We start from the raw sequence: 25,521 nt of genomic DNA on the forward strand, positions 1-25,521 counted from the left end.
TGATAGCCTTTATTTGAATCAAATCTGATGCAAATGGCCCGGATTGAGATTTGGATCTGAAAGGATCCAAGCCGTTTCAAGCCTTTCACACCCTACATTTTTCAGAAAAATCTTATCAAATCTAGTTCTAAACATTGCTGTAAAAAAATCGACCCATTGAATTAAATTAACGGTAAATCAATTCAATTTAAATTTGGCACAACCTAATTTATCAAATCTGAATCCGCCGATTGGATTTACGAAGCCAACAAGTCAACACCACTCATCTATCGGATCTGTGGTACTCTATCCGAACAAATGCCCCAATGACTTTTCCTACCAATAACCATTCAGAAAGACCAGAGACAGAGAGAGAACCCCCTCCTTTCTCTCTCCGCCGTCCCTCTGCCCAATGAAGCTCCTCTATGGAGTCCACTTCTGCTGACCCAACAGAGCTCTTCATCATCTTCTCCTTCCTCTGGTACCCAGTAAACCCCTAAAAGTCTACGCTTCAGAAGCTTTGGAAATGCCGGGTCCGGGGCCTCACCTGGTGTACAGTCTTGGAGTGGGCACCGGACTCATGCACCTCTCTGGCGGTTGGTTCAGCCCTCACCACTGTCTCGTCTACGCCCTCAACTCCTTCCTCGGCCCCGACCTAGGCTCCTTCTCCGAATGGCTCACCTCCTCCCTCGGCGCCGGCGAGGACGTCGGCTCCTCCCTCATGGATTTCCTCCACCATCCCTTCTACTACGTCCTCATCCTCGGCGTTCCACTTGCGTTTTTCTACGGCTGGCTCTCCAAAGTTGCCCTTCAGAGGGGCGTCCTGGGCACGATTTCTGGGGTGAGTGAGCGGATGAGTACTAGCAATTCATGGAAATTTGAAAGCACGTGCATTTATTTTTAGTCGACTCAGGGGGGCAATTGCGAGTAGGAGTTTGAATTGGGTATCATGAGTTTGGTCTTTTTTTATTTGTTTCCAAACTTGGTTGTCTGATTCTTTCTTTTTTACTTGGGATCATCCAAAGGAATACGGTGGTTTAGTTTCCAGACTTGGTGGTAATTGCGGGGAAGTTGAGTTTGGTAGTTGGCAATGAGGGACGATGTTTAGTTTGTCTACGCTAAATTTGATGGCAATCGGGTTTTTGTCATCTTTTTTTTTTTTAATGAGGAACGACTGGACAGGTTGAAGCATTTCATGTTGCAAATTTTCATTAAAAGAAACTGCATTTTAGTTCATACGGTGGACTTTTCATAATTCTGTGATATGGTTTCTGGTTGTATTTGGTGCTTGAATATTTGTCTTGGGTGCGTGCTTCACTATATGTGCTGAGTTGGTTGATAAGACGAGGCTTGTGTAGCCCAGTGGGAAAAAAGGGGAAAAATTGATCTGCACAGATTGTCCAATAGATCTGATTTTCGTCCACTTTTTTCCCTCTACAATTTGGTTCCATCCAAAATAGTCTTCTTCATAGAAGTACAGTTCGTTCCAATGTCGCCCTTTGCAGCATTAGTCGTCTAACCATAACTTCCCCGATTGCAGATGCCTCTTAAAAGAAGGCAGTGCTTATTCTTGGTGGCTGCAGGATCATTTTCGCATTTTTTCTTAGACCACCTATTTGAGGTAGGTATTTTATTTTATTACAATTTTGTTATTTTGGACAAGGGTACTCTCTATGATTGTTCATATCATCTTGCTTCTGTTCCTTGATAAGTGATTACTAATTGCTACTAGTTGTTGTGGTTATCTACTCGTACCCTTGAACTTGTTCTTTTCTTTGTCTAAAATTTTATGGTGCCAGTTCTAAATCTATGAGAAGCTTCATAGAAGGCAGAGTCTTCTGTCTAAGTTGTGATTTAAATAATGTTGATGTCATTATTGGTTTCTTCTTTCAGTTGTTAATCCTGCATTTATCTCGAATGGTGGAAAAATATGACCCTCACTGTGTTCTTTATTCTCGTTATTGTTGATGTCAAAACATTACGGATCTCAGCATGGGGGATGTGGCTTCATCTAAAAGTTCTGTATACTTGATATTGCCTGTAGAGAATTGGAAAATGTTAAACAAAAAGCTGCTTTTTGATAGAATAACCTATTAAACAGGAAGCTAGATAAATGCAGCGACGTTTAATTAGTACTAGAAACCTAAACTTAGTTTGGGGTGGGAGAAGTAGTACATGCCATATTATAGCGTTGGTCACTGAGTCACAGGTCAGAGAAACTGACAGCTGCTCTGACTTGAGGCTACATCGACCAATATTTAATAAAAGCCACTTACTTTTTGAATGCATGAACACACTCAGGTTCTGAAGTGTCTTATTAACTGCTTGCTTATGGAAATCTACATCACCACAAGAGATGTTTACCACCATTTCCTTTACCAAGGTTATATATATGTTGATTAGTGCAATTGAAAGACTGTCTTGCCCTTAATCTCATTTCTCTCTCTCTCTCCCCCTCCCTCCTTCTTTCTCTTTTGGTGGTAACTGTTTGCTGTCATGGCTGCACCCTAGGCTTTAGTGGTTCCATGAGATCTGAACATGCAAAGGAGTGCAAAGGAAAACAAATGACTTGCATTGATTGGAGGAAGTGAAAAAAAAAAAAGAAAAAGGAAAAGAATGTGTCAACATGTCAAGGTGATTTAATAGAAGGAAACTCATACTTTCACATCTGCAGCACCGGGGCAACTCCTGCATAAAACAAATAAATATATTTTTTACATGCATGGCTTGCAAGCAACATGTCCTAGGACTTATCTGTGTATATAATGAACATCAAGCACGTGCAGCAACTATGCCCTATGCTTACTATAAAAACGTTGCTGGCTACTGAAATCCAGACTTAGTTGTGGAATCTAGTGAATCTCTCTCTGCTCCTTCCCTCATTTGAATATTGATGTTTTCCCGTTGACATTAGATTGCACATTTTGGGCCTGACAGAAGGCTTTATTTCCATTTGGGAATAAGGTGCTTGTCCTCGTTACAGTCCCCTGATGGGAAAGAAAACTCCAGTGATGACAATGTCTCTGGTGGTGAGAGGGGAAGGTGATAGCTTCAAACCTAAACGAGTGAAATAGGGATGAGAAATTATGCTTTTTAACTTTCTAAAGGTTGAAATTGTCTTATAATAAAAAACTCAGTTGAATCTAATGATTTTCATTGTTGGAGCAGCCCTTTGCAATGCATTTATTAACTCAAGCATGTAAATGGAAGATTGTGAAACTTAAGCATCTTTTGTTGTTTGGTAAAAGTCAGGCTTGCTTTTTTCAAATATTTGAAGCAACGTTGTAAAAGGCATATTGTAACATGTATCGGTTGGGCCGACCTATACGTTGCATCGTAATGTATCGTAAATGTAGTGTAGCGTATCGTAACATTAGTTTTTTAATTCAAAAAATACAAAAAAAAGTGAAAAAACAGAAAAAATCAGGAAAAATATATTCCATATAAAAAACACACCTCACATAAAGAATGTTCATGATTCATCATTCATAAGCTATAATATATTAACAGCACATTCAGAAACGAGAAACCATAAATTCAGAATAACATAATAAGCATCAATCACAAGTTTAAAATGTTTTAGATTGTATCACAAGTTCACACCATATAATTCATTATTGCCAAGTACCAAATATCGTGATTATCATCAATCAATGATAATCATCATCATCTTCATATTCATCCTCATTTTGTTTGTTAATTGTTTTAATTTTTAATTTTCAATGCCTTAAAATGGAATGTCTTCATCAACATATGATTAATTTTTTAGAAAACTAGTAAAACCTCCCCCTCCCACAGCTCTTGGAGATGTTTAGAAAGTGGAAGGGAGGAGTTATTTTAAAAAGAAGCACAAAGAACAAGGTTTTTTCAGTTTTGTCCCTGTATCATAAGATATGGGGGCGTATCAGCCGTATCGTATGATATGGCCCCCATATCGCACGATGCGGGCGATACGCCTACGATACACAGGCATATCATGTATCGTAGGCATATCGTATATGTTTCTCGAACCGATACGATACATATCGCATGGTACGGGCATGTGTCGTGTGATATGGATAACACTGATTCGAAGTGTTTCAAACATTCACTGCTGCAATTTGATATGACTCTTTAACTAAATATATGGTTTGAATTGCATTTACCATGTCAATTTCATGTTAATCTGGAGAAGGACGCTAGATGAAGCTCAGTAGCCACATTTTGAGGAGCAGAAATATTCACCGGAGATATTCTAACAAGCACTAGAAGTATCCACAGTTCATATAACCAGACGTTGCGTTACCTAACAAAATTTGGACTCCATATGCTTTATTTTCTGAAAAAATGTAAATTGTGGTTGCAATTTGCAAAAAATAATTGAGTATATAATTTATGACATCAAACCAAATTCATCGTGTTCTTTTTTCTGTGGATGATGCTTTTCCATGCAGGAAAATGGACATTCTCCAACATATATGTGGATCCTGAGCACAGGTTGGTGGCAAGAGCGCGCTCCAAATAATCCTGACGCTGTTGTGGTAGTGGGAGTCTTAACCGCTTGCTTGCTGATTGGATTTATTTACATCAACAGGTGACATTTCTTTCTTGTTATATGTGCCACTGTTTGTTCTAATAGAAAACATTTTTTATTTCTTCTCCTCTCCTCTATAATGGGATATCTGCTACACAAACTGTTGACAGCTTTAGCAGATTGCTTTCGTCCTGATATTTTCTTCATTTTTGTGGTTACTATTTATTAATAATGATTTAAAAGCTCCTACTTTGTGTAAAAATTAATTTCTATAAATAAATTGTATTGCTGGTAGTGTGTTCAGATAACTGGTGGTTGTCTGCTGACTCCGCCATAGCACACTGTAAAAGTGAAAGCTAGTTCAAATAATGTATCTACAGTGGTTCTACAATTCACAGTTGCCAATTGTGCTAAACATTAATTCTCAAATAATGTATCTGCAGTGTTTCTACAATTCACAGCTGCCAATTTTGCTAAACATTTATATGTACATACATATTAGTGCAGAGTTTGGTCATCTTTGTTTATGTTTTAGAAACATGTTTACATGGTTATGCCCTTCAGTGCAACCAACAAATTGCAGATTAAAGACGTGCATGGACTGATGCTCATATGTTTTTCTGAAAGAATGTACTGACACTGTATGTAGTATTTGCATGCTTCCCTTGTCTGTGTGGCCCAATCACTATCATAATAACCTTTTGGTTAATTTGGGGGAACAGAACACATGGAGAAAAGCGTAAGACAGAGCGGCAGTAATAGAGAGCGAATATCCAAAATATGAATTCTACGAAAGAAAGTTGTTTGTGTGTGTGTGTGTGTTTTAGTCCGTGATCCACCTCTTAATGCTCGAGATTCTTATGCAGTTCACATTTTCCGGAAGGCATGATATCATGACTGCCATTTCAAGGTGATGCTTGAGGCAATTTTACCTCTCAAAAAAAAAAGACCTCGAAGGGAGGCAGATGGAAGCTCCTATTGGTTGTGGATGATGGATCTTTGTGATTTAATGGAATAGCCGGCCTATTAGTAGTGTACCTCCAAAATTAAGAAGAAACTACTCGAAACAACATTATAGGTTGTTGAAGCTTGTAGAATCTAGATATAGATTTCCCTTAGGGGGCGTTTGATGCACAGGGAAGAATTTAACGTGGTAAATTTTTCTGGAAAATTTTTATGGAAAAAAAAACAGGATGAAATTTAACCCTCTTCCGATTTGAGGGCATGTTTGATGCACAAGAAGAATTTAACCTGACAAATTTAACTATTTTGATGGACAAGGTAAAATGAATGAGAGACTTTTTAGGTGACCATTGAAAGATAACTTTTTAATGGAACATCCACGTAACATGTTTAACTACGACAAAACCCAGAAATCATGGAATTCCAAGAGTTCTCAACCATATAGATCATGGAAAATCAGATATAACACTACGAGGCCCTAAAAGAGATCCATGACAGGAGAGCACACATGGAATGCATATTTGGATCTTAGCTTGGTTTATCAATTATAAACATATAACAGATCAGATTGAACTCAAATTGGAAAACTATGGATATTATCTTAATTTATTAAATGTAAAGATAGCGGAATCAATTCAAGCAAACCCTCCAGAAGATTCTTTTGCTGCGTCCAAGCAATACGGAATGCTCTAAAAATCTCGAGGGGCAAGAAAGAAGCTTCGGGAAATCACCGTCTCCCTCCATCGGGTACCTTCTAGTTCTCTCTGTAACCTCTCTGATTCCCTTATAAATTGGGCCGATGCACTTGTGGTTCCCCCATCAACAATCGCTCCATCAAACCCCAAGAGCAAGAAACAAACCGCGATCGCGCTCTCGAATCTCCATTTGCAGACGCAGAAACCAATTCCGCACCACCAAGAAGGGGAAAAGCAAAAGGTGTAGGAAAATGGATGTGGTGATGGTGGAGCAGCCGCTGCTATCGACGCTCAACCAGCTGATGAGCGTCCCGAAGGAGATGGAGAAGCTGCTGAATGCGCCCACCCGCTGCTACGTGCGCGACACCAAGGCCATGGCCTCGACGCCTGCCGACGTCAAGGATTACCCTTCCTCCTACGTCTTCGTCCTCGACATGCCGGGGCTCAAATCCGGCGACATCAGGGTCCAGATCAAGGAGGACCGGCGATTGAAGCTCTGATGCGACGGCGGACCGGCGATGGTGAGTGCGGAGCGACAGTGGACCGGCGATGGTGAGAGCGGCCTCTGGTGCGACAGTGAGAAGGCGAGCTGTGAGGGGGGAGGGTGTCGAGCGTTGGTCTTTCGTCGGGGGGAGGGTGTCGAGCGGGTGAAATTCCACCCGCTTCTTTTTGCAGAAAACGGGGTGAATTTCACCCCGTTTGATGCATTTTTAGTCGGGCGGGTGAAATTTCACCCGCCCGTACCATTTTTTACCTCTTTTCCACTTTCAACCGGGCAATCAAACGCCCCCTTACTGATGCCATTGGAAACGGTCTAGGAAAGAAACCAGTCATTATTCACACTTGATGGCTTCTAAGCTGAACTTCTAGTTTTTCTATAACACAGATAGTCATTTACCATCTTGTCTTGAAAAGCATACCAAAATTCTATGTACTTGAGTTTAATTTTATATTTAGAAATTAGAACTATCTATATTTTGAGAATTTTATGTTGCAGTTTTCATTTTGTTTGAGAAAGAGCTTCAATTATCTAGGGGTCTTCAGTCTTTTGCAAATGTTTCTGTAAGTCATAATTGTCGCCTTAGCTTCTAGGTCAATAAATGAATTAGCCGTACCTCAGCTTCTAGGTCATGAAGTGAATTAGGCTTGAATTTTATCTTTATTCCACGTGAGTTAAGCCTATTGAGTACGTAATACATAACCTTTTTTTTTCCTAAAATAATTGGCTATTGCAATCTCTAATTGTGCTATAGGCTATAGCTGAAGATGTGCAACATGTTTCATTTGGTCAGACAAATCATCTGGCATTATTGAAAGGCCTCATAATTGCAGCCACCAAAATTCTTAGCGTTCTCCTCTCTGACCTATTTTTTGATAGGATTGGTTTGTGCCATTTACTTTCGATGTTTTAGTACATTGTCCATGGCTTACTTGTTGGACATGCTTGAGAACGTTTTCAGTATTGGGTTTTGCAATTTTTTGACTCCTAATAGTCAATTGACGTCAAGTGCCTGTTTAAACAATATTTGAGAGTTAATGGCATTTTCAATTCTCTTGTTTCTGATATTGTAATAAATTTGGATCTACTTTTTATCTTGATATCGAATTTTTTGTAAGACCAAGCAAAATTGGAAAAAATTGTTAAAAATGATTACCCATTACTGTCACGATCTCCCTAATCTTGAATTTATTTGTGGATTGCTCTTTCACTTTACCGTATATTTTGAATTAGATTCTATAAAACTTCACTTCATTAATCTACATTTATTTCTTTACTATGGCAGCACGTGTTCTGGAAAATCTTTGGTGAACCAAACTAGTCGGTCTGTAAAACTTATTGTAGTTATCGTACTTCTGTATTGCCTGTGGTGCTCAAGTCAATTATACTGGAGAAATCCTCCTCAGCCACCTGTAGGGGAAGAGGCAGATCTTGGAGTATTTGTCTTTCTTGGTGTTTACTTCTTCCTCCCACATGTCTTATGTATTGCTTCGATAGACCAGAAAGAACATCTTGAGCTGGGAGAGCAGCTGCCAATATGATCAAACCTGCTGCTTCCTTGAAGCACTTGAGTTGGATGAGTTTTGTTTCCTGCACCATGTTCATGTGATTCAGTGCCTATGAGAAGACAGCTGCAAGTTGATGACTCTGAATTCTTCATTTGGCTCCTTTTATAGTAGATCACCGCTACGTAAATCCTTCAACTAGTCATTGTCAAAGTAAATTGCAAAAATTGTGTCAACTAACACCCGTTTGTTGGATCGCACCGGGTGAGTTTGTCCACCTGTTGTACTACTACACTTTCTTCTTTTTTATGAGGCTAGTTACAGACGCAGAGGGAGAAATTTATAGGGTTTTTGTTGAAACAAATGTATCTAGTTTTCTTTCTTTGGTGTGAAAATGCAGAAAACGGTTGTACCATTATGTATCCGTTGTTTGTTACTTGCAGTCTTGCAGATAACTGTAAGACTTATTGAAAATCCTCATATTACTCCTTGGTGTGAAACATGCAGGTCTTTCTTGGTCATGCAAGTCTAGCGTTTGTTTTTTTCATTGAAACTGCAACAGGGCAATTATCTCATGCTCAGTTGTCTCGAATTTGAACTCGCAAGAGTTAAAAAAGAATTGGTATTTAAATATCTTTCGCCCCATGATAAGGGAATGAATGAATTTATTAGACATGCACTTTCTTTTGTCCCCCTTCGATGAAGAACCATCTTAGGATCACACCACTTGCTAGGCTTGCTCATTACTAGGATTCGTCTGTACGATGTAAAACCATGGTGACTTTTGATCACGGTGCCTTCTCCTTCCACTCAATGGCCCTTTAGTTTAGTGTAGAGTTCAACGCAAAAATGTTCAACACCGCGTTCGCATTGATATCATATTAATCGCGAATTTCGCTTTGATGCAGTTCTGTATGGTACTTTGATATGAAAGACCAAGGGTTCTCTGTGTCGCATAGTGAACTTTGAAGAATATTCTTCCCAGTGCTGAAGTTTATGATATGATTAAATGTTGAAGGTGCTAAGCGTTTGTTCTACGATAGATACGTTGTATGCCAAGAGTGATTAAGGGAGAGGAAATTAGCGCGAAACACTTGAAAGAATACAGTTTTTTGGAACTGATCTCTCACTCAGTTTCACAAGATCCATAGCCCTGTTATTGATCGAGTTCACTCATAAGACAATTCAAATTGTATCCATTAAAGGACCTGTCATTTATTCACGGCGCATGCAGATGACGACGACAACAACAATTGTGGAGTTAATCCCTCAATTTCCCACCCCCGGAACCTTCCATGGAGGTTCATTGTCCCATGGATGGTCGCCGTGGGACCAGTCGCTGCACATGTCGGTGCACCAGTCGAGGATGACGAAGTAGTTGACGGGTTGCCTGTTATAGTGCCGCTCTTCGACAACCTGGTCCCAGCAGTCAATGAAGCAGGGCTTAGGAAAGTTTGGTGGCCACTTGAAAGGAGGCCAGGTGAGCTTGGTCACCCGGAGAGGCCACGGGATTGGGCCCCAACCCCAAAGCCAGGCGCTGGCTGGCTGCGCCCCGAAGACCAGCGCCACCACCACAACCGCTACCATCGCCGTCGTCGTCTTCCTCGGAACCGCCATTGTTGACAATCCTCCCCTCTTCTTCTGCTCTCTATCTCCGGAGGAGGTGTGGTTGGTTGACGGCAAGGAGCCTTCCTTTTATAGCTCCTCCAACCCTGTAACCTACGCATCACCTTAACTCCTTTCACGGTTCCTCCACCTCTGTAACTGACGCTCCACCGTAAATTTTCATTTCTTAATTAACCTTCTTTTAACACATGCTATGTTAGCCATTTTTCAGGTAACCATTCTCTTTTTTTCCTTTTCCAAGTTCATGGTCCATTTTCCCTCAACATAAAATATTATGAGGATCTAATAAGCAATAGTGCAAACTTTTTTTGTTCATAAATATCTAGTCGAATCTGGTTTTTTATGCAATCTTTAGGTTCTTTGGGCATGAAGGGCCCATCCCCATATGGTTAAGTTCATGAAAAAAGCACCTGCACACAGACATATTTATGTATTCATGCATTTTTATGTGTCAAGATATAGTTAAAAACTTAAAGGTCCAAATGGTTTCCTTTCCTTAAAAATGGAATTTGAAAATTTAAAAAGGGACGACTCTGAACGGTAGGGACGATTATGAAAGGAACTTTTTGCTGTTTAATGGATTCTTATTGTTCAAAACTTTCAATTAGCAATTAATTCGCTATGAATAGCGTTCAGTGGTTTTTTTTTTTTTTTTTACAGCTTTCGAATGTGCAATTTACTTCTCATCTCTGATCAGCTTTCATCTCAGGCATTAGTAACATCGATCACCACGATTTTTCTCGTTACTGAATTGATTGCTGTTTGATTATGACTGGTAAATGAACATAAATATTCTTTTACTGCTTGGATTTGGATTTAAGATGCAGTTTTGCATCTCAGTCTGTGGAGAAACTGAATGGCGATTAAACTTGAAACAGAAAGAGATTGGATTGCAAGTTTGATTTGGATTACCTTAATTAGACACACATATTCCAATCTAGGGGTGCGTATTGTTTTAATTCATCAAGTGAAAGCTTTTTTCTTTTCTTCTCTTAACTTTAATCAAGGACTTATCTTTGTGATTTTGCTTAAAGTCATTTTCTTTACTACTTCGAGAAGAACAATAAATGGTTTAAATTTTACGCGAGTTGATGTTTTGCGTTTCTTCTTCCTTGCTTTTATTGGTTTCAATTTGGTTCTTTAGATTTAGATCTATTTTCTCAGGTTGGTTCACTTCAAGGGAAAGCATTGAAGAGATTGAACTTTGATCCTTCTTTGCTTGTTGACCTACTGTTTCTGGTTGCTTAGATGCTTTTATTTGTATGAAGTCATGGATTCTTCGTTCGGATATTGGCACTTGGAATTAACAGGCTTCCAAAAACACATGCTTTTGGTTATTGAACTCTTCTACTAAGTCCTACCCTGTCAACTAGATAAAGTTTTTCTTGGCATACATATCACTTATCGCATATATATGTCGAATTTTAAGGGACTTAAAAATTTATCGAGAGGGTTCGCACAGTGGTCATGGCAAAGGCTAGTAGGTGGCTAGTTTTTGTTTCGAATCTCTAGAGTGTCAACTTGGAGGCGAGTGATTGGATGAGAGCTGCGGCTTTCCTCTGGGTAGTAGGATGGAATACTCCTGCTTACTCAAAATTTACCTTAAAATGTAGATAGGAAAAGAAAAAACATGGCTGTCTATATGTGAGGCAACTTGACTTGGGTGGAAAGCTCATATGCACAAGGGAAACTTGAGCTGTGACTATGTCGATTGAACTGATGAGGTTTAGTATGATATATGTAACCTAGATTGTATAGATGAGATTGACATTCAAATCATGGGTTAGTCAAAAGAAAAGAATGCTTTCACGATAGGAGAGTTACAAATCCAAGCACCTAATGTGTGATTTGTTTTGGATCTTTTGGTCCAAACTAATTCTGCTTTACGTGATGGTTTGCAAAAAAGCCGTTCAGGTATGCTAATGGATCAGATTTGAATCAGATATACCCTTAACTGTATCCTCATTTTTTGGTATTCATATATTTAGATTTGAATTCGGCTTCAAATATGAACAAAGAAAAGTCGTATATGAATCCGAATCCAAAATCTGATTTTACAATCTGAACCTGACCTGATTCCTACTTTTATATTCATATCCAAATCGGAATCTGCATTTTGGACTTGGCCGATTTACAAAATCTAAGCACATTAGATATAAGATATTTAAAACAATCCGAATCTGAATTCAATCAGATTTTTATGTGATCTCAACTGAGTCTGATTGGATACAGTGGTTGAGGATCTTAGTAGAAGGTTATATCCTAGACAGATCCAGAATCTCTGGCAGTCCATGGACGGTCCGACTCTCCAGAACATCAATGGCTGAGGGACACCAATATATAAATAAGCAAATGACGAAGCACATGGGTTTATGGAGCAACAACCCGTAAATAAGCAACTTAAGGAAATTGCCCGCACAAGCCCACATGTGTCGAGAACAGGGTCTTCTTTTACATCACGCCCAATCAAACAAGGGACGCCAAGAACAATAGAAATTGTTCTTAGAGTGTTCTTCCAGGCAAAAGGAGTCAAAATCTGATCCATATACATACTAACGTGGATTCTATACGAAGGTCCAAACTCTAGCTGCCAGATTCAACTGCAAATCCCATTTCCCCGGACTACCTTTCTCTCTAAATTTTCGCATCTGTGGCAGATTCTGAGGCAGGTTGCGTCCATATGTGATTTTTTTTATACATTAGAGATATGGATTCAGGTGAGACAAACACGGCATTAGTCATTTCAAGAATACCAAATTCAGGCAGAATTTTTTGATTTTGTGTTGGAAAACAGTCCAAATCAAACAACTCCCATTCATGTTTTCAATAACCATACAATTCTAAATGTTGACTTCTTTTTTACTCAACTAAATAGATGTGAATGCTGAGAGGGCAAGGGATCAGGGCCTTGACTATGGGAAACCAAGTGTTCAAGTCAAATTATTCTGCCCATTATGCTAGCACCGCATTCAAACTCAATTGCATCAGAAACTTACACATTTCATCCGTGGATAAGTTTGATTCAGATGAAAAACTTTGTAAATTATTTCTCCATTCCATCTAAAGGCAGCTTTTGAAGGATTTCTCCCAAAAGTTCAACGCTTATTTATTGACCCTCAAATGTTGAACATTGACTTGTTATCAATGCAAAGTTAGTCAGTTTTTTTGAACACTCACCAGGACATAATGGTCATAAATGTTGGGATATTTTGAGTGAACGGATGTTTGAGAGTAAAGGGAAAATAAGAAAGGGAAGGGAAATGAAAGGATGTTTTAATGTAATTCCAATTCCTTTAAAAATGGAAAAAATGGAGAGATTGAGAAGGAAATGAATAGATGTTTCTTCCAATCTCTTTCTTCTCATTTCCTTCCTCATTTCATTCTCTTTCTTTTCTCATGTATCGGTTCCTTTGTTTATGAGAATCAAACTAAAAACTTGCTTTTCATTCCTTGAAGTCTTAAATTGAGAGATTTTGTAGTTTATTCAACAACATAAAACCTCAATTATATAATAATATGCTTGGCTTTTAGTTCAAGCGACTTGCAAGACAAATTGAGATTTAACTTGTAAATCAGATATCACGATCTCCTTTGCTTGGTAAGTAAAAGAAGTTGGCAAATATGGAATAATCAGAGCATCTTCCCAAGGCATATAATATGACAATGTTGACTTCGATCATCTGCGTTTGTTGTCACTGTCAAACAAGCATTGGCCAAAGGCACGGCTGTTTCAGCAAAGGCTGCTTCTTCAATTATTGACAAAACTTTGTTTGCTGGTGGCTCGTCAGCAACTTATCAAATTGCAGAATGCCCACTCCCAATTGTTAAAGGAATTGCAGAGTCCTCCAATTATTATGGCAAATTTTTCTCTCTGTTTTTGTTTTCTCTGGCTGTTGACTTAAAAGGGCCAGTCCCTCTCAAAATTTCAGATGTTATCCTTTACCGACCTTGAGAACAGAGATTATCCATTAAAGGAACACTCCCCACCAAAAAGGTCAACGCTTCTTCCTTTTTTCCTCCTCTGTTTTTTATGTCTGTTTTTTCGGTGTAAGACTGTTTCAGAACTTGGGTGAACTTATGGTTGTTTTTTTCGTTTCAGAACTTGGGTGAACTTATGGTTGTTTTTTTCGTCTTCGAAAGTAGTAGTTACAATCCAAAGAAGTAGTACTCATGAAAATCAAACTAACGAGTAGTTACAATTCGAAAGTAGTAGTTACAATCCAAAGAAGTAGTACTCATGAAAATCAAACTAACGAGTAGTTACAATCCAAAGAAGTAGTACCCATAAAAATCGAACTAACGATTGGACTTTCACTGACCCATCAGCCCGGTCATCAACATTATGCTCCTTGGGATAGATATTGGCCACTTGGGTTTACTAAATGGCACCATCACCCTCGAAGTGGGTTGGCGCAACAGCTGGAGGTTAGGGACACTGATAGGTGGCCAATCTTTTGTTCGGATGTAAAAATAAGTCATTTGTATGGAAGAAGTTGTAACACATTAAAAAGAACACTTCCAAGCACTAAAAGCATATCTTAGAAGGGAAGAGTAGGGACTTTCGCCTTCATGCCGTGAGGGCGGAGTTCAACAACTTTCATGATAGATAGATTTTATCTCAAAAGACAGAGAGAGTTGCATGCCAACTACTTCAAATTTAGGCTTCTGCAACGTTACAGGGTTATCTGTCACGACTGTCAACTGAGAAGGAAATGAGCAGTGTTGGTGACGCCATAAGATTTCATGCTTCTACATATTATTTCTCGTTTTAGCTTCAAGCCGCATCCAACTCCTAGTTGGCATGCGACTCGTGATGTAGCTTAAAAAAAAACCAAATTCGTATCATCATTAATATGAACTCCACGACATCAGCAAAATTTGATATAATTTAGGCTCTAGATATATGGATAAAACTGTTGGATCGGGTCCCCTCCATGTGCAGGACCCGACAAAAAAAAAGGATATAAATTATTCAATAATTCAGTTAAGGGAATGTTTACAATCATATTCAATTATATTACAATCGTGCACGAATTCTGTGGGCGAAGCTTGGAAGTTTTCACCGTGTTCAAGATCCGGCGACAACTCCGATTGGTTTAAATAAAAATATGAGAAGAAAGTTCTATCACTACTTCCCTCAAGTCAAACGTATTGAACTTCATAAATAAAGAAAAAGAGAAACGGGAGGTGGGGGTAAGTTAATTCACTCCCTTTCGAAAACACTGCCAAAGCTGCGCTATTTTCAAACACGCTAGAATATATATATATATATATATATATATAATTATAAACTATGAATTTATGAATATATCACAGATGTTAAAATGTCAAATTGGGAAGGATCAAGCTTTTCAATATTATGTCGGGATGTGTTGATAGTTAAAAGCCGTTGCTAATGTGATTTATAATATAATGACGGTTTATAGTGCTTGAATAGATGCATTTAAATTTTAACTATTTAACCATTCAGCAACATGTGATTGTAGAAAAAAATCTTATACTGTTTTACCCTTTCAAAGCCGCAAGTAATTTCTGCTTTTGTCCCAAGGTAGTTGCGATATCCCTTTCAACCTTTCACAAAAGCATTCTGAAATGTATTAATGTTTTATAAAAGCTCCAGCCGACTGCCTTTAATGGCAGCACATGGTCACAGACTTAGTCAGAGACGCTTCCGTCCTCCTCCCGCTCCAACCAAAAGTTTCTGCAAGGAAAAAAAAAAAAATCACTTTTAGAAGGTTTTATATTTTTATTTTTTTAAATTGGCTCATACTGTTTATGACCTTTCTTGGACAATGGGGAACATTTTTCTAGAGTGAGAGATAAAGCTGGGCATCAAAGTCCGTGACTCAGGTCGATCAGAGTTAGGTTTGGCCGATACCCAGCCTAGGCTTGGCCCGACTACCCACAATTAGGGACATGTTCGGCCTGGCCAGTTTGATTATGATAAATAATATATTTTAATATAAAATAATATATAAATATAATTACTTATAATATAATATATATAATTATAAGTATATAATAATAATAATAAATATCCAGTCAATTCGACCAAAAAACTTATGAAGCCAGGCACAGGCCAAGCCGGTACCCAACCTGATGCCCAAGCGTACACGTATTAGGCGCATTTGAACCACGTGAAATTGAAATAAAAGGTCCTTAATCTTAACAGCCTTAGTTCATGTGGTCTGTTGAATTTTAATGTCAATGTCATGTACTTAACAGGAATAATAGATTGAGACATGTTCGTCGATGAATGAATCTGTGGTACAATTATATATTGTTATTGTCGCTAAATGCCTTTTAGTATGAACTGCCAAAGGTTTATTTTCACTATTCTTCATAATTAACATTAAAGGCTCACTCCGCTCCATTATTCAATAACACTTTGTTTTTTTTGTTTAAACAAGATAAAATGACGACGTCTATGACTTGATTGTTGAATGTATGAACAAGCATTGATAATGGCACTATGTTTTCTAAAATAAAATAAAAAAACATCATGCTTTTAAGCATGTATTTGAGAAGTATATATTCCGTGAACACGATGCTTTTTTGAAATCAAACGCTTTCTTGACATTGTTCCTACTTAATGTTTGATAGCAGATCCAAAAAGCTGCTCTATGGAAGATTCTCTGTTTAAATAAATAATGGGTCTCAGTAGCATGGAACTTTTATGTATGCTATATGTAAAAAAAAAAAAAAAAGTATGGATTTGAACTCTCAAAATCTATGGATCTGAGATTCTGGCTGCCAATCTCTCAGATCAGCCAAAATCTCGGATTTGGGATTAAAGAATGCAGCCTTAGGCTTCCAGCTGAAAATTTCTTCCAAGGGTTCATAAGTTTTTAGGGTTTCAAATCTCTGGCTTATTACCATTAAATTACACCAGCTAAGGACTAAGGTCAGTATCATGGTCACGAGTATTTGTGCAATTTCTTCGTCGACTTTGTCTCATCTCTTAGATTTGAATTGCACGTTGTCATGTCCAACCTTTTTGTGGGGGCAGAAATCAATGTAAAAAATCATGACATAGCTCGTAACCTTTTTTTTTGGTGTAGCTGACACATAGATAGAACATAAAGGACATGATTTGATTTTTGGGATGAACACCAGCCGAGTTCGAGTTCGAGTTGTTTGAAAGCCAGACTTGACTTTGAGTTTATTAGCTTGATTTGATTTTTGGGATGAACACGAGCCGAGTTCTAGTTGTTTAAAAGCCAGACTTGAGTTTGAGTTTATTAGCTTGATTTGATTTTTGGGATGAACACGAGTCGAGTTCGAGTTCGAGCTGTTTAAAAGCCAGACTTGAGTATGAGTTTATTAGCTTGAGCTCAACTCATCTCAATAGTGTCCAAGCGCGCAGATCCAAATTTGTAAGCATTAAGTCGTGGTGGCAGAGCAAGAATTTTTCTCCAACACAAGCCACTATATAATTTCCAAAAAATGTTAAGGGGCATAAATTAAAATTTTTAAAAATTAAGTGGTGAAATTTAATTTTGAGCAGCACTCTGATCCATCTCAGTCGGATGAAAATAACCCCACCCCTTTGGAGATAAATTGATCAAAATCTTGAAAAAATGCCAATTTAAAAAATACCTCATCCTTACAGTTTAAAAAACTTTAAAAATTTATATGTAAATCTAAAAAAAAATAGTTTAATATATATATAAAATTTTAGCTCTTGTGAAAAACTATAGTTTTAGTCTGGCCACAAAAATTTTCTACTTCAGCCCAACAACAAAAGAAAGAAGAAAGATGTGATAAATGCTTGTAATTTTTATAAGACGACGAATTTCTGTTCAGGCCGATTCATCCTTTTATTTATTTTAGGCAACGCTATTTGTATCAATCGTACGGGCTCAAAAAAGTAAGATTCATTTTGTCGAATTAATTTTAATTGACAACAGCAAATCCTCCTTAAAAAGATTTTGTGGTACATAATATAACTTTTATATTTAAGTAAATAATAATTGCCGACTGCTTTTCCCTTCTTCTCCCTTTTTCTGTTGGGTTGAGAAGGCGGGCAGAAATTGGGAACTCCTTCATATCGGGAGACCTTTTCGGTCAAAAAATATTATTTTTATCTTTCGTTTTTTGGGGTATCCAACTCTTTTGGCCTCTCGTTCGGTCTTATCCTCAACTCCAGGAGACCGCTGCCCTGGTCTTTCGCGTTAATTACAGAACTACCGCCCCTTCAAAGCATTTGGCTTCAGTTTTGGATATGGATTTCAGTTCTCAAAGTGGATCGAATCAGTATTTGCTTTGAAGCCTTGAATTAGAGTATATTCTGGACAGGAAAAAATTTGTCATTGAGATGAAAATTTTCTTTCTTTTAATTTAAGGTTTTTTCAATTTAAAGCTTTATTTTGATGACATGAAATAATTTAACGTGGTAAAATTGATATACATAATAGTTGTTTATTAACTGTGTTTTGGTGTACATAATAAAATATATATAAAAAACTATTTTTAGTACTGTTAATACCTAGTTTTTTTTTTTTATTGTTCTCCTCTAATTTCACGTGAAAACAAATAGAATCTCTGACCTCTCAGATTGAACCTTTTTACGAGTTAATTTTTACCATGGTATGGTCGTATGTGGGTAAAGTTTTGCGACGTTTTTCACCCCAGCATCAAACAGGGCCTAAATGGCAAAAATAATTCTCGATTGTGACGACCGGGTCCGTAAAAATCGGGTTTGGATCTATGGATACTTAGATACTCCGTAAAAGCAAAGAATGATCCCAATAATACACTGAAAAGCGAAAAAGCCCAGGGTTTTGGAAAGTTGGTCACTTCCAAAATTATGTTGGATAAAATAACCTGGATATTGGAGTATTTTCTTCCCATCGGAAGGGGGAAAAAAAAAATTATCATTGTTGGGGCATTTCTGCAATAAACTGGAAAAGCGTGCCCTCTTGCACTCCTTGACCTGAGAGTGCCAAAAGATTGAGGATAAACCGTAAGGGTGAGGTGGGACCGGCACGCACTGTTTGCTCTCGACTCGTCTCTCACCCACCCTCCTTCCTTGCTTACCATGTGGCCATGGCCTGTATAAGTACGCCTACTGCGTCTCCCCCACCCCTGAATAATCCGCCATTAAAGTGCTCGCAGAGGCCTCTCTGACACCCCCACCAACACCGGAGGCCACCATGACCATCCGAAACATGTCTTCCCTCTTGTCCATGGCCCTCCGATCGTCCAAATTTGGATCTCTAGGTACGGAGATCCTTTTTTTTCTGCCATGGCCTTTCGGAATGGACAGTTCATCGTTCCCTTTCGTGGTTCTTTGTTTGCAATTATGGTTGTGGCCTTCGTTGTTGGTTGGTTCTGCTACCAGTTGCACAAGTTCTGGTTTTCTGTGTCCCCCACAGTGAATTTATTGCGTTTCCGTGGTAATTGGCCACCCGAAGTTTGCTTTTTCTTATTTGGGGTCTCTGAGATTTTTTGTTGGTTTATCAAGATAACCTTTTTGTTTTTTGGTTTTTTACTAGTCTCAGATATTTCTAGTTATGGCCTTCTTTAGATTAAGCGGCAAAAAGAAGAATTTTTTGATGCTTTTTCTCTCTCTCTTGGATTTTTCTGTTGATTTTTGTGGTTATGTAAGTCTAGAGCTGAGTTGTTAATTAGACGTATACGATCTGATCAGGTATGTTAACTCAGCTCCAAAGAACAAGGTGAATGGATCAGATACTTGTTTTTTCCTCTTCTTTCTTAGAAGATGAAAGACCTGGTTAATTCAGCCAGATTAAAGCCAAAAAACGCCTTTTAAATATTTTAGCGGTCTCAATATTCGTCCTTTTTTTGTTAATCTGGTTTAATACAAATATTAGCTTAATCAGATCTGGTGTTATTAAGAGAACGAGAACGGTAGATATATCTTCTAGAATGTTTAAAGATCAACTCTGAGGAGGAGGTTGATGCCTTGGATTTAGGTGTTGCAGCATTCACGAACTTCGGTGAGTCTATGTTGGTCTTTGGCTGAATTACTTTCAATATTTTACAGTGTTCATGGAGTCAAACGCGTGCAGCCTTTCTGTATGGAAAACTTTAATCTTATTAAAGGTCACCATTGAAGTTTTTCACTACTGGTGAGAGAAGCAAAGACATTGAAACATTTCTGTGGTTCTATTTCCGTTTGTTCAAACTCTCTCTATCAGTCAAAAGGAACCGCAAACAAAACGGAAGAAACAAATAACAGAATACAGATCATGTTTGACGTACACGTGCCTCTCTGCACATGTATTTATGTGTGTGCGAGAGAGAGAGAGAGAGAGAGATAGAATAACTTGGTTGTTCTAAAATGGTGCCCATACGTTTACTTCTGTTGTTGATATTCATCTCTTGCTTTTCTACATTCCGGTCCTTGTATATCTGTTCTCTTAAGTCACTTAGCTTGCTGGGGATCAAAATAATTGAACGGTGAAGGACTGAGATCTCATGAAGAAAGTGATCCCACTTCATGGAAGCGTTTCCCCTCTCACAATGCCAAACGAACTTTTGCTCCGTGAAATGATGTCAGGGTGGAATTTTTCTCGTGCAAATGAGAAAGTGAGGTTCCACCACCACCAGATGTTCTTTTCTTTTTTTCACCTTATCAGCTATGTTCCTCACTGATCAACCTATTGCTTATTATCTAAACTAGCAGTCATGAAGGATTAATTAGCTCTGTTATTAGGAGTGTCAGTTGTTTAATAAGTAGTGAAGGTTGAATATTCTTTTACCATCTCCAGTTTCTTTATGTTTTACTGGAATTAGTTTTTGGCATAATTTTTTGTTCCTGTAATTAAGCATGAAAATGATGACCTTATCATACTCCTTGAACTTGGAGTTTGGCGTTTGTAGCTGTTTACTTGTTTAACAGTTTTATCGTTAATGCTTCTCCAGGAAGGCCTTTTACAAATGCCATCCGAAGTCGTGCATTTGGTACTGCTGCTGCAGCTGAAGAACCAATAGTGCCCCCTGTTCAAGCAAATTTGACACAGCTCCTAATTGATGGTCAATTTGTTGATTCTGCATCAGGTGATTCTTCTACTGCAGAAGTACAGTTTGAAGTGTATCATTAGTAATTGTTTGTCGTTCTTTCTTTTCAATATTGAATTATGGTTTTCCATTTTCTAGCTACAAAAGATTGACTCGTAAGTGTTTCCTTGGTCTCAGGTAAGACGTTTCCCACACTTGACCCTAGAACAGGACAAGTTATTGCACATGTTTCTGAAGGGGATGCAGAAGATATCAACAGGGCTGTAGCTGCAGCTCGCAAGGCATTTGATAAGGGACCTTGGCCAAAAATGACCGCCTATGTAATTATGATATTCTTTCATCTGAACTGCAATCTGAATCTTTCTTAGACTCCCAATATGGTAGTCTTTAGCTCTTAACATATGGGTTACTTGTTTATAACTGGTGGCATTAGGTATTCCAATGTACACTATTCTGATGTTACATTAAATCTTGTTAGAGAAGTCTTATATACCATCAATTTGTGCATGCATTCTTTGTAAGTGTGTTAACAGTTCGGACTGTTTTTTGAAGTATGTCTCCTCCATTTCTTGTGCAGGAAAGGTCACAAGTACTTTACAGATTTGCAGATCTTATTGAAAAGCACAATGATGAACTTGCAGCTCTTGAAACTTGGGATAATGGGAAGCCTTATGAGCAGGCATCCCAAATTGAAGTTCCAATGCTAGTCCGACTTATGCGATACTACGCTGGTAACTCTTTAAGAAATTGAATAATAAAATCTTCCTTAGGACACCAATTAGTTTTGATTGCTACAATGTGTAAAGTGGTATAGACTTAACCATCATGGATTTGCTTCAGGATGGGCAGATAAGATCCATGGTCTCACAGTTCCAGCTGATGGAAGTTACCACGTGCAAACCTTGCATGAACCCATTGGAGTTGCTGGACAGATTATCCCGTGGAACTTTCCACTTCTTATGTATGCTTGGAAGGTCGGACCTGCTTTAGCTTGTGGGAATAGCATTGTACTAAAGACTGCAGAGCAGACGCCTCTCTCTGCTCTTTATGTGTCAAATCTGCTTCTTGAGGTATGATATTATTGAACTGTTCTTTTATTGCTGCTTTTAGTTCATTACTGTAAGTTATTTGGTGTTACATTCTATTACTGTCTAAAACTGTTTTTCTAAACAGAGAGTGCTCTATATGCCGTATTGTCCAAAAGTCTTGTTCTAGAACAAAGTTTATCTAGGAATTCATATGGTAGCTAGAATTTCACTATCCTTAAAAAGGAGAGTTTGTGTAACTTGCATATTTGAATTGCTTCTACGTCATTAAAATTTTCCACCCTTATTCTTCAATATGGCAATTTTATGTTTCAGATCCTTCTAATATTACCCTAAAGATAAGAACTGAGGAAAGGGAAATGACATTTAAAAGTCAGCATACCTTATTATGGGTTGCCCTCTTATATGGCACTGCAAAGTAGATGTGTCTGCTGACACTGTTAATGCATGTACCTTGACGGCGAATTCAGATCAATTTACTCAAATTTTCATATCTAACATATATTGTTATACATAGACTCCTTAACAGGTGAAATGTTTATTATTTTGGTATGCTCTTGGAGTGTCTCATCGTTAAACCATAGATGTATGTTCCAATAATCTTTAGAACAGAACTCCAGCCGCTGATCTTCAATTTGAAATACAGTTTGCAATAACAGAAATAGACCTTTAATTTAGCTTCTCACACCATGACTAAAGGTGCTTGGGTGAGCGTAAAGTTTATGGATATTCAGTATTCATACTGTCGTGTAGTAAAGCACCAGACATAAGCACCAAACATATGTCAAATATATCCGACAAACATTATGTTCAACAATTGGTCAAAACTTAGTTGAAAAATTAAGCAGCATACATGGAAAACGCAAGCTGAAGCATAAGAAAATGGTGACATCATCTATGATTTTCTCCAAGATAATGTCATGTGTAGGTTTGACAATTTCCGATGCTTTCACTCTATCGCTTCCTTTTTGTTTCTTTTGTTTTAGGTAATTTCCATTTGGGTTTTGGTGAACTCCCATGTAACTTCAATAAAGTATACTGATTTGAGTGCCTTAGATGCCCTTGTTCCTTCTTCGTTGTAAGGCTGTCAAGTTTTCATGGATTAAATTAATGAAAGTCATATTTCTTTCTTGGCCTAACCTGAATTTATGATTATTAAGGTTCTTTCTTAAGATATAAATGAATGACGGTTTAGTCTCCTGCTTTCAGAGTAGCTACTAATACTTCAGGAAAGCTTAACAAAAATGGCATGATACTTGACCATCCTTGAGTTAGGCATGAAATCTTGTTGAATTAACACTTGAGTGTCCCACTCCTCATTTTGTTGAGTTAACATCTTACATATTTCTATATTTGACAGGCTGGGCTTCCTCCTGGTGTTCTGAATGTAATTTCTGGGTTTGGACCAACAGCTGGAGCAGCGCTAGCTAGTCACATGGATGTAGATAAGGTACCATCTCTGATGATATATGTTTTAAAATCCATTGGTTCATAAAATGATCTAGCTAGAAATCTGTAGGTCGTTTTCTGTGGCCCTTTTCTTCCAAAAAGGTTATAAGCAAACAAAGTATAAACATGAATTGTTTGCAAGACTATGAAAACTCCACCTTCACTCAGATGCAATTTTATGTCGTTTTTTCTTTCTTTCTTTTTGGCATGGATATAAAGTTTATAAAGTCGTCTCTTACCAATGTTCCAGTTAAACTACTTAGACCTTCTCTAATTTATGTAGTAAAATAATTTTTTTTTTAACATTCTGGAAGAGGACGAACAAAATAACCATAGTACATTAAATTTCAGCATCTTCTAGTTTCTCGTAGGACTTGATTGTGACATCTTTTCTATTGGTTTAGCTGCTTACTTTTACCTACAGTAGATCCTAAGAATGTGGTGCTAGAAGATTCTCCGTTAAGAAAGTATGTGTTCAGACATACCTTTTTTCTTTTCACATTCTGCAAAATCCGTCTTTTAGGTGGGTACCGAAAACACTGCATTGGGTTCGTCAATGGCCTCCTTGACAAAGTAATTTCCAGGAACTATGATTCTCAAGCAGGGAACGACAAAGTTATCCTCCTAAACATACCCTAAGCAATAGAACTATATGGGTATACTGTTATTCTTTCTTCTGCAATAGAATTTTAACCTTCTCCTTTTTTCCTCGCTCCATTTGTCATTTCACAGATAGCCTTCACTGGATCCACTACTACTGGGCAGATTGTGCTTGAGCTAGCAGCAAAAAGCAACCTCAAGTCTGTGACTTTGGAGCTTGGAGGGAAATCACCTTTCATCATATGCGAAGATGCTGACATTGATGAAGCTGTCGAGCTTGCCCATTTTGCTCTGTTTTTTAACCAAGTAAGCTACTGTAGTGCTGGAAGCATGTAAAAGCACCCTCTTAGTGATGGACTAGTTTCATAAATAGTTCCAACATCCCTACAGGGGCAATGCTGCTGTGCTGGATCTCGGACATTTGTGCATGAACGAGTCTATGATGAATTTGTAGAGAAATCTAAAGCTCGAGCTGCCAAGCGTGTGGTTGGCGATCCATTCAAGAAGGGTGTTGAACAAGGGCCTCAGGTAGCATAATGCATACTATAGTGGTTTACTTCCCAATGTTCCTCGTAATGTTTTACCAATGATTTCAAATAAATTAAATATAATATAGAGGAATATTGCACTCGCATATGTATTTCACTTTTTTTTTTAATTATTAACGCTGGATCACCAAATTGCCATTTTTTGAATTTACACTTCGTTGCTGGAAAATGAATTACAGATTGATGTGGAGCAGTTTGAGAAGGTCTTGAGGTACATAAAATCTGGTATTGAACATGGTGCCACTCTGGAAGTAGGGGGTGAAAGGATAGGTGACAAGGGCTACTACATCCAGCCAACAATATTTACCAATGTCGAGGTGTTCCATTGATCACATTCTTGCCTCTAAGACCTTTTGTTACTTCAATGATGAAGAGGGTTAACTAGTTCTGATTTTTTTGCTTTTGAACAGGAAGACATGCCAATCGTGACCGATGAAATTTTTGGTCCAGTGCAAACTATCTTGAAGTTCAAGTAGGCACTGAACTGAGTATTACCCTTTACACTTGGTTTCGTAATTTGGACTTTCTATGTATTGATGTGTTGACTGATTTCAGGGACTTAGATGAGGTGATACATAGAGCAAACAGGACCCCGTATGGGCTGGCTGCAGGTGTGTTCACAAAGAACCTCGACACCGCTAACACCCTTATGCGGGCTCTGAGGGCAGGGTCTATTTGGATCAATTGCTTTGACGTTTTTGATGCTGCAATTCCTTTTGGTGGGTATAAGATGAGTGGTCTTGGTAGGGAGAAGGGGGTTTACAGCTTGAGCAACTACTTGCAAGTCAAGGCTGTTGTGACACCATTGAAGAATCCAGCTTGGCTGTAGTTCTTTGCTTATGCCTTTGATGTGTAGAGGGTTTTTCTGGGGTGACCCGGTGAACTTACTGATGAAGAAATAAGATCAGTAGATTATCCTGTAGAGTTGGCTTCTCTTGCACGAGTCTACTGCTGTGAAAAAGTATATTCTTGTTCTGTGGCATAAATAGTGAAGTAGTGAGGTGCCCTTGGAAATCATAGTTGACCAACTTAAGACTGAACTTCTTTTAGGCTTTTCAAAATGAATAATGTTACGGGAGTACTATTATTTCAATACAAAACAAGACCACAGG

General features: G+C 38.2%; 2 protein-coding genes across 2 annotated transcripts; both read left to right on the forward strand.

The window, feature by feature from the left end:
- Nucleotides 1-320: 320 nt before the first annotated feature.
- On the forward strand, nt 321-8,639 carry LOC116251164 (uncharacterized). The gene is made up of 4 exons (XM_031625271.2): nt 321-820; nt 1,520-1,600; nt 4,413-4,552; nt 7,935-8,639. Exons 1-4 carry the CDS (start codon nt 506-508, stop codon nt 8,188-8,190), a joined length of 792 nt encoding a protein of 263 aa, XP_031481131.1. The 5' UTR covers nt 321-505; the 3' UTR covers nt 8,191-8,639.
- A 10,144-nt stretch (nt 8,640-18,783) lies between these two features.
- LOC116250570 (benzaldehyde dehydrogenase, mitochondrial-like) lies at nt 18,784-25,331 on the forward strand. The gene is made up of 11 exons (XM_031624286.2): nt 18,784-19,002; nt 20,671-20,805; nt 20,944-21,086; nt 21,344-21,497; nt 21,607-21,836; nt 23,173-23,262; nt 23,994-24,167; nt 24,252-24,389; nt 24,589-24,726; nt 24,820-24,881; nt 24,965-25,331. The coding sequence occupies exons 1-11, from the start codon at nt 18,936-18,938 to the stop codon at nt 25,236-25,238; spliced, it is 1,605 nt and encodes a 534-aa protein (XP_031480146.1). The 5' UTR covers nt 18,784-18,935; the 3' UTR covers nt 25,239-25,331.
- Nucleotides 25,332-25,521: the final 190 nt, after the last annotated feature.

This window comes from Nymphaea colorata, chromosome 3, assembly GCF_008831285.2.
Source record: "Nymphaea colorata isolate Beijing-Zhang1983 chromosome 3, ASM883128v2, whole genome shotgun sequence".
NCBI classification, from domain to species: domain Eukaryota; kingdom Viridiplantae; phylum Streptophyta; class Magnoliopsida; order Nymphaeales; family Nymphaeaceae; genus Nymphaea; species Nymphaea colorata.

Coding starts and splice junctions, on each gene's coding strand:
- LOC116250570 (XM_031624286.2), top strand. CDS start 18,936: ATGACCATCCGAAACATGTCTTCCCTCTTGTCCATGGCCCTCCGATCG. Junction 24,727..24,819: donor CAATATTTACCAATGTCGAG/GTGTTCCATTGA, acceptor GCTTTTGAACAG/GAAGACATGCCAATCGTGAC. Junction 24,882..24,964: donor CAAACTATCTTGAAGTTCAA/GTAGGCACTGAA, acceptor GACTGATTTCAG/GGACTTAGATGAGGTGATAC.
- LOC116251164 (XM_031625271.2), top strand. CDS start 506: ATGCCGGGTCCGGGGCCTCACCTGGTGTACAGTCTTGGAGTGGGCACC. Junction 821..1,519: donor TCCTGGGCACGATTTCTGGG/GTGAGTGAGCGG, acceptor CCCCGATTGCAG/ATGCCTCTTAAAAGAAGGCA. Junction 4,553..7,934: donor GGATTTATTTACATCAACAG/GTGACATTTCTT, acceptor TTACTATGGCAG/CACGTGTTCTGGAAAATCTT.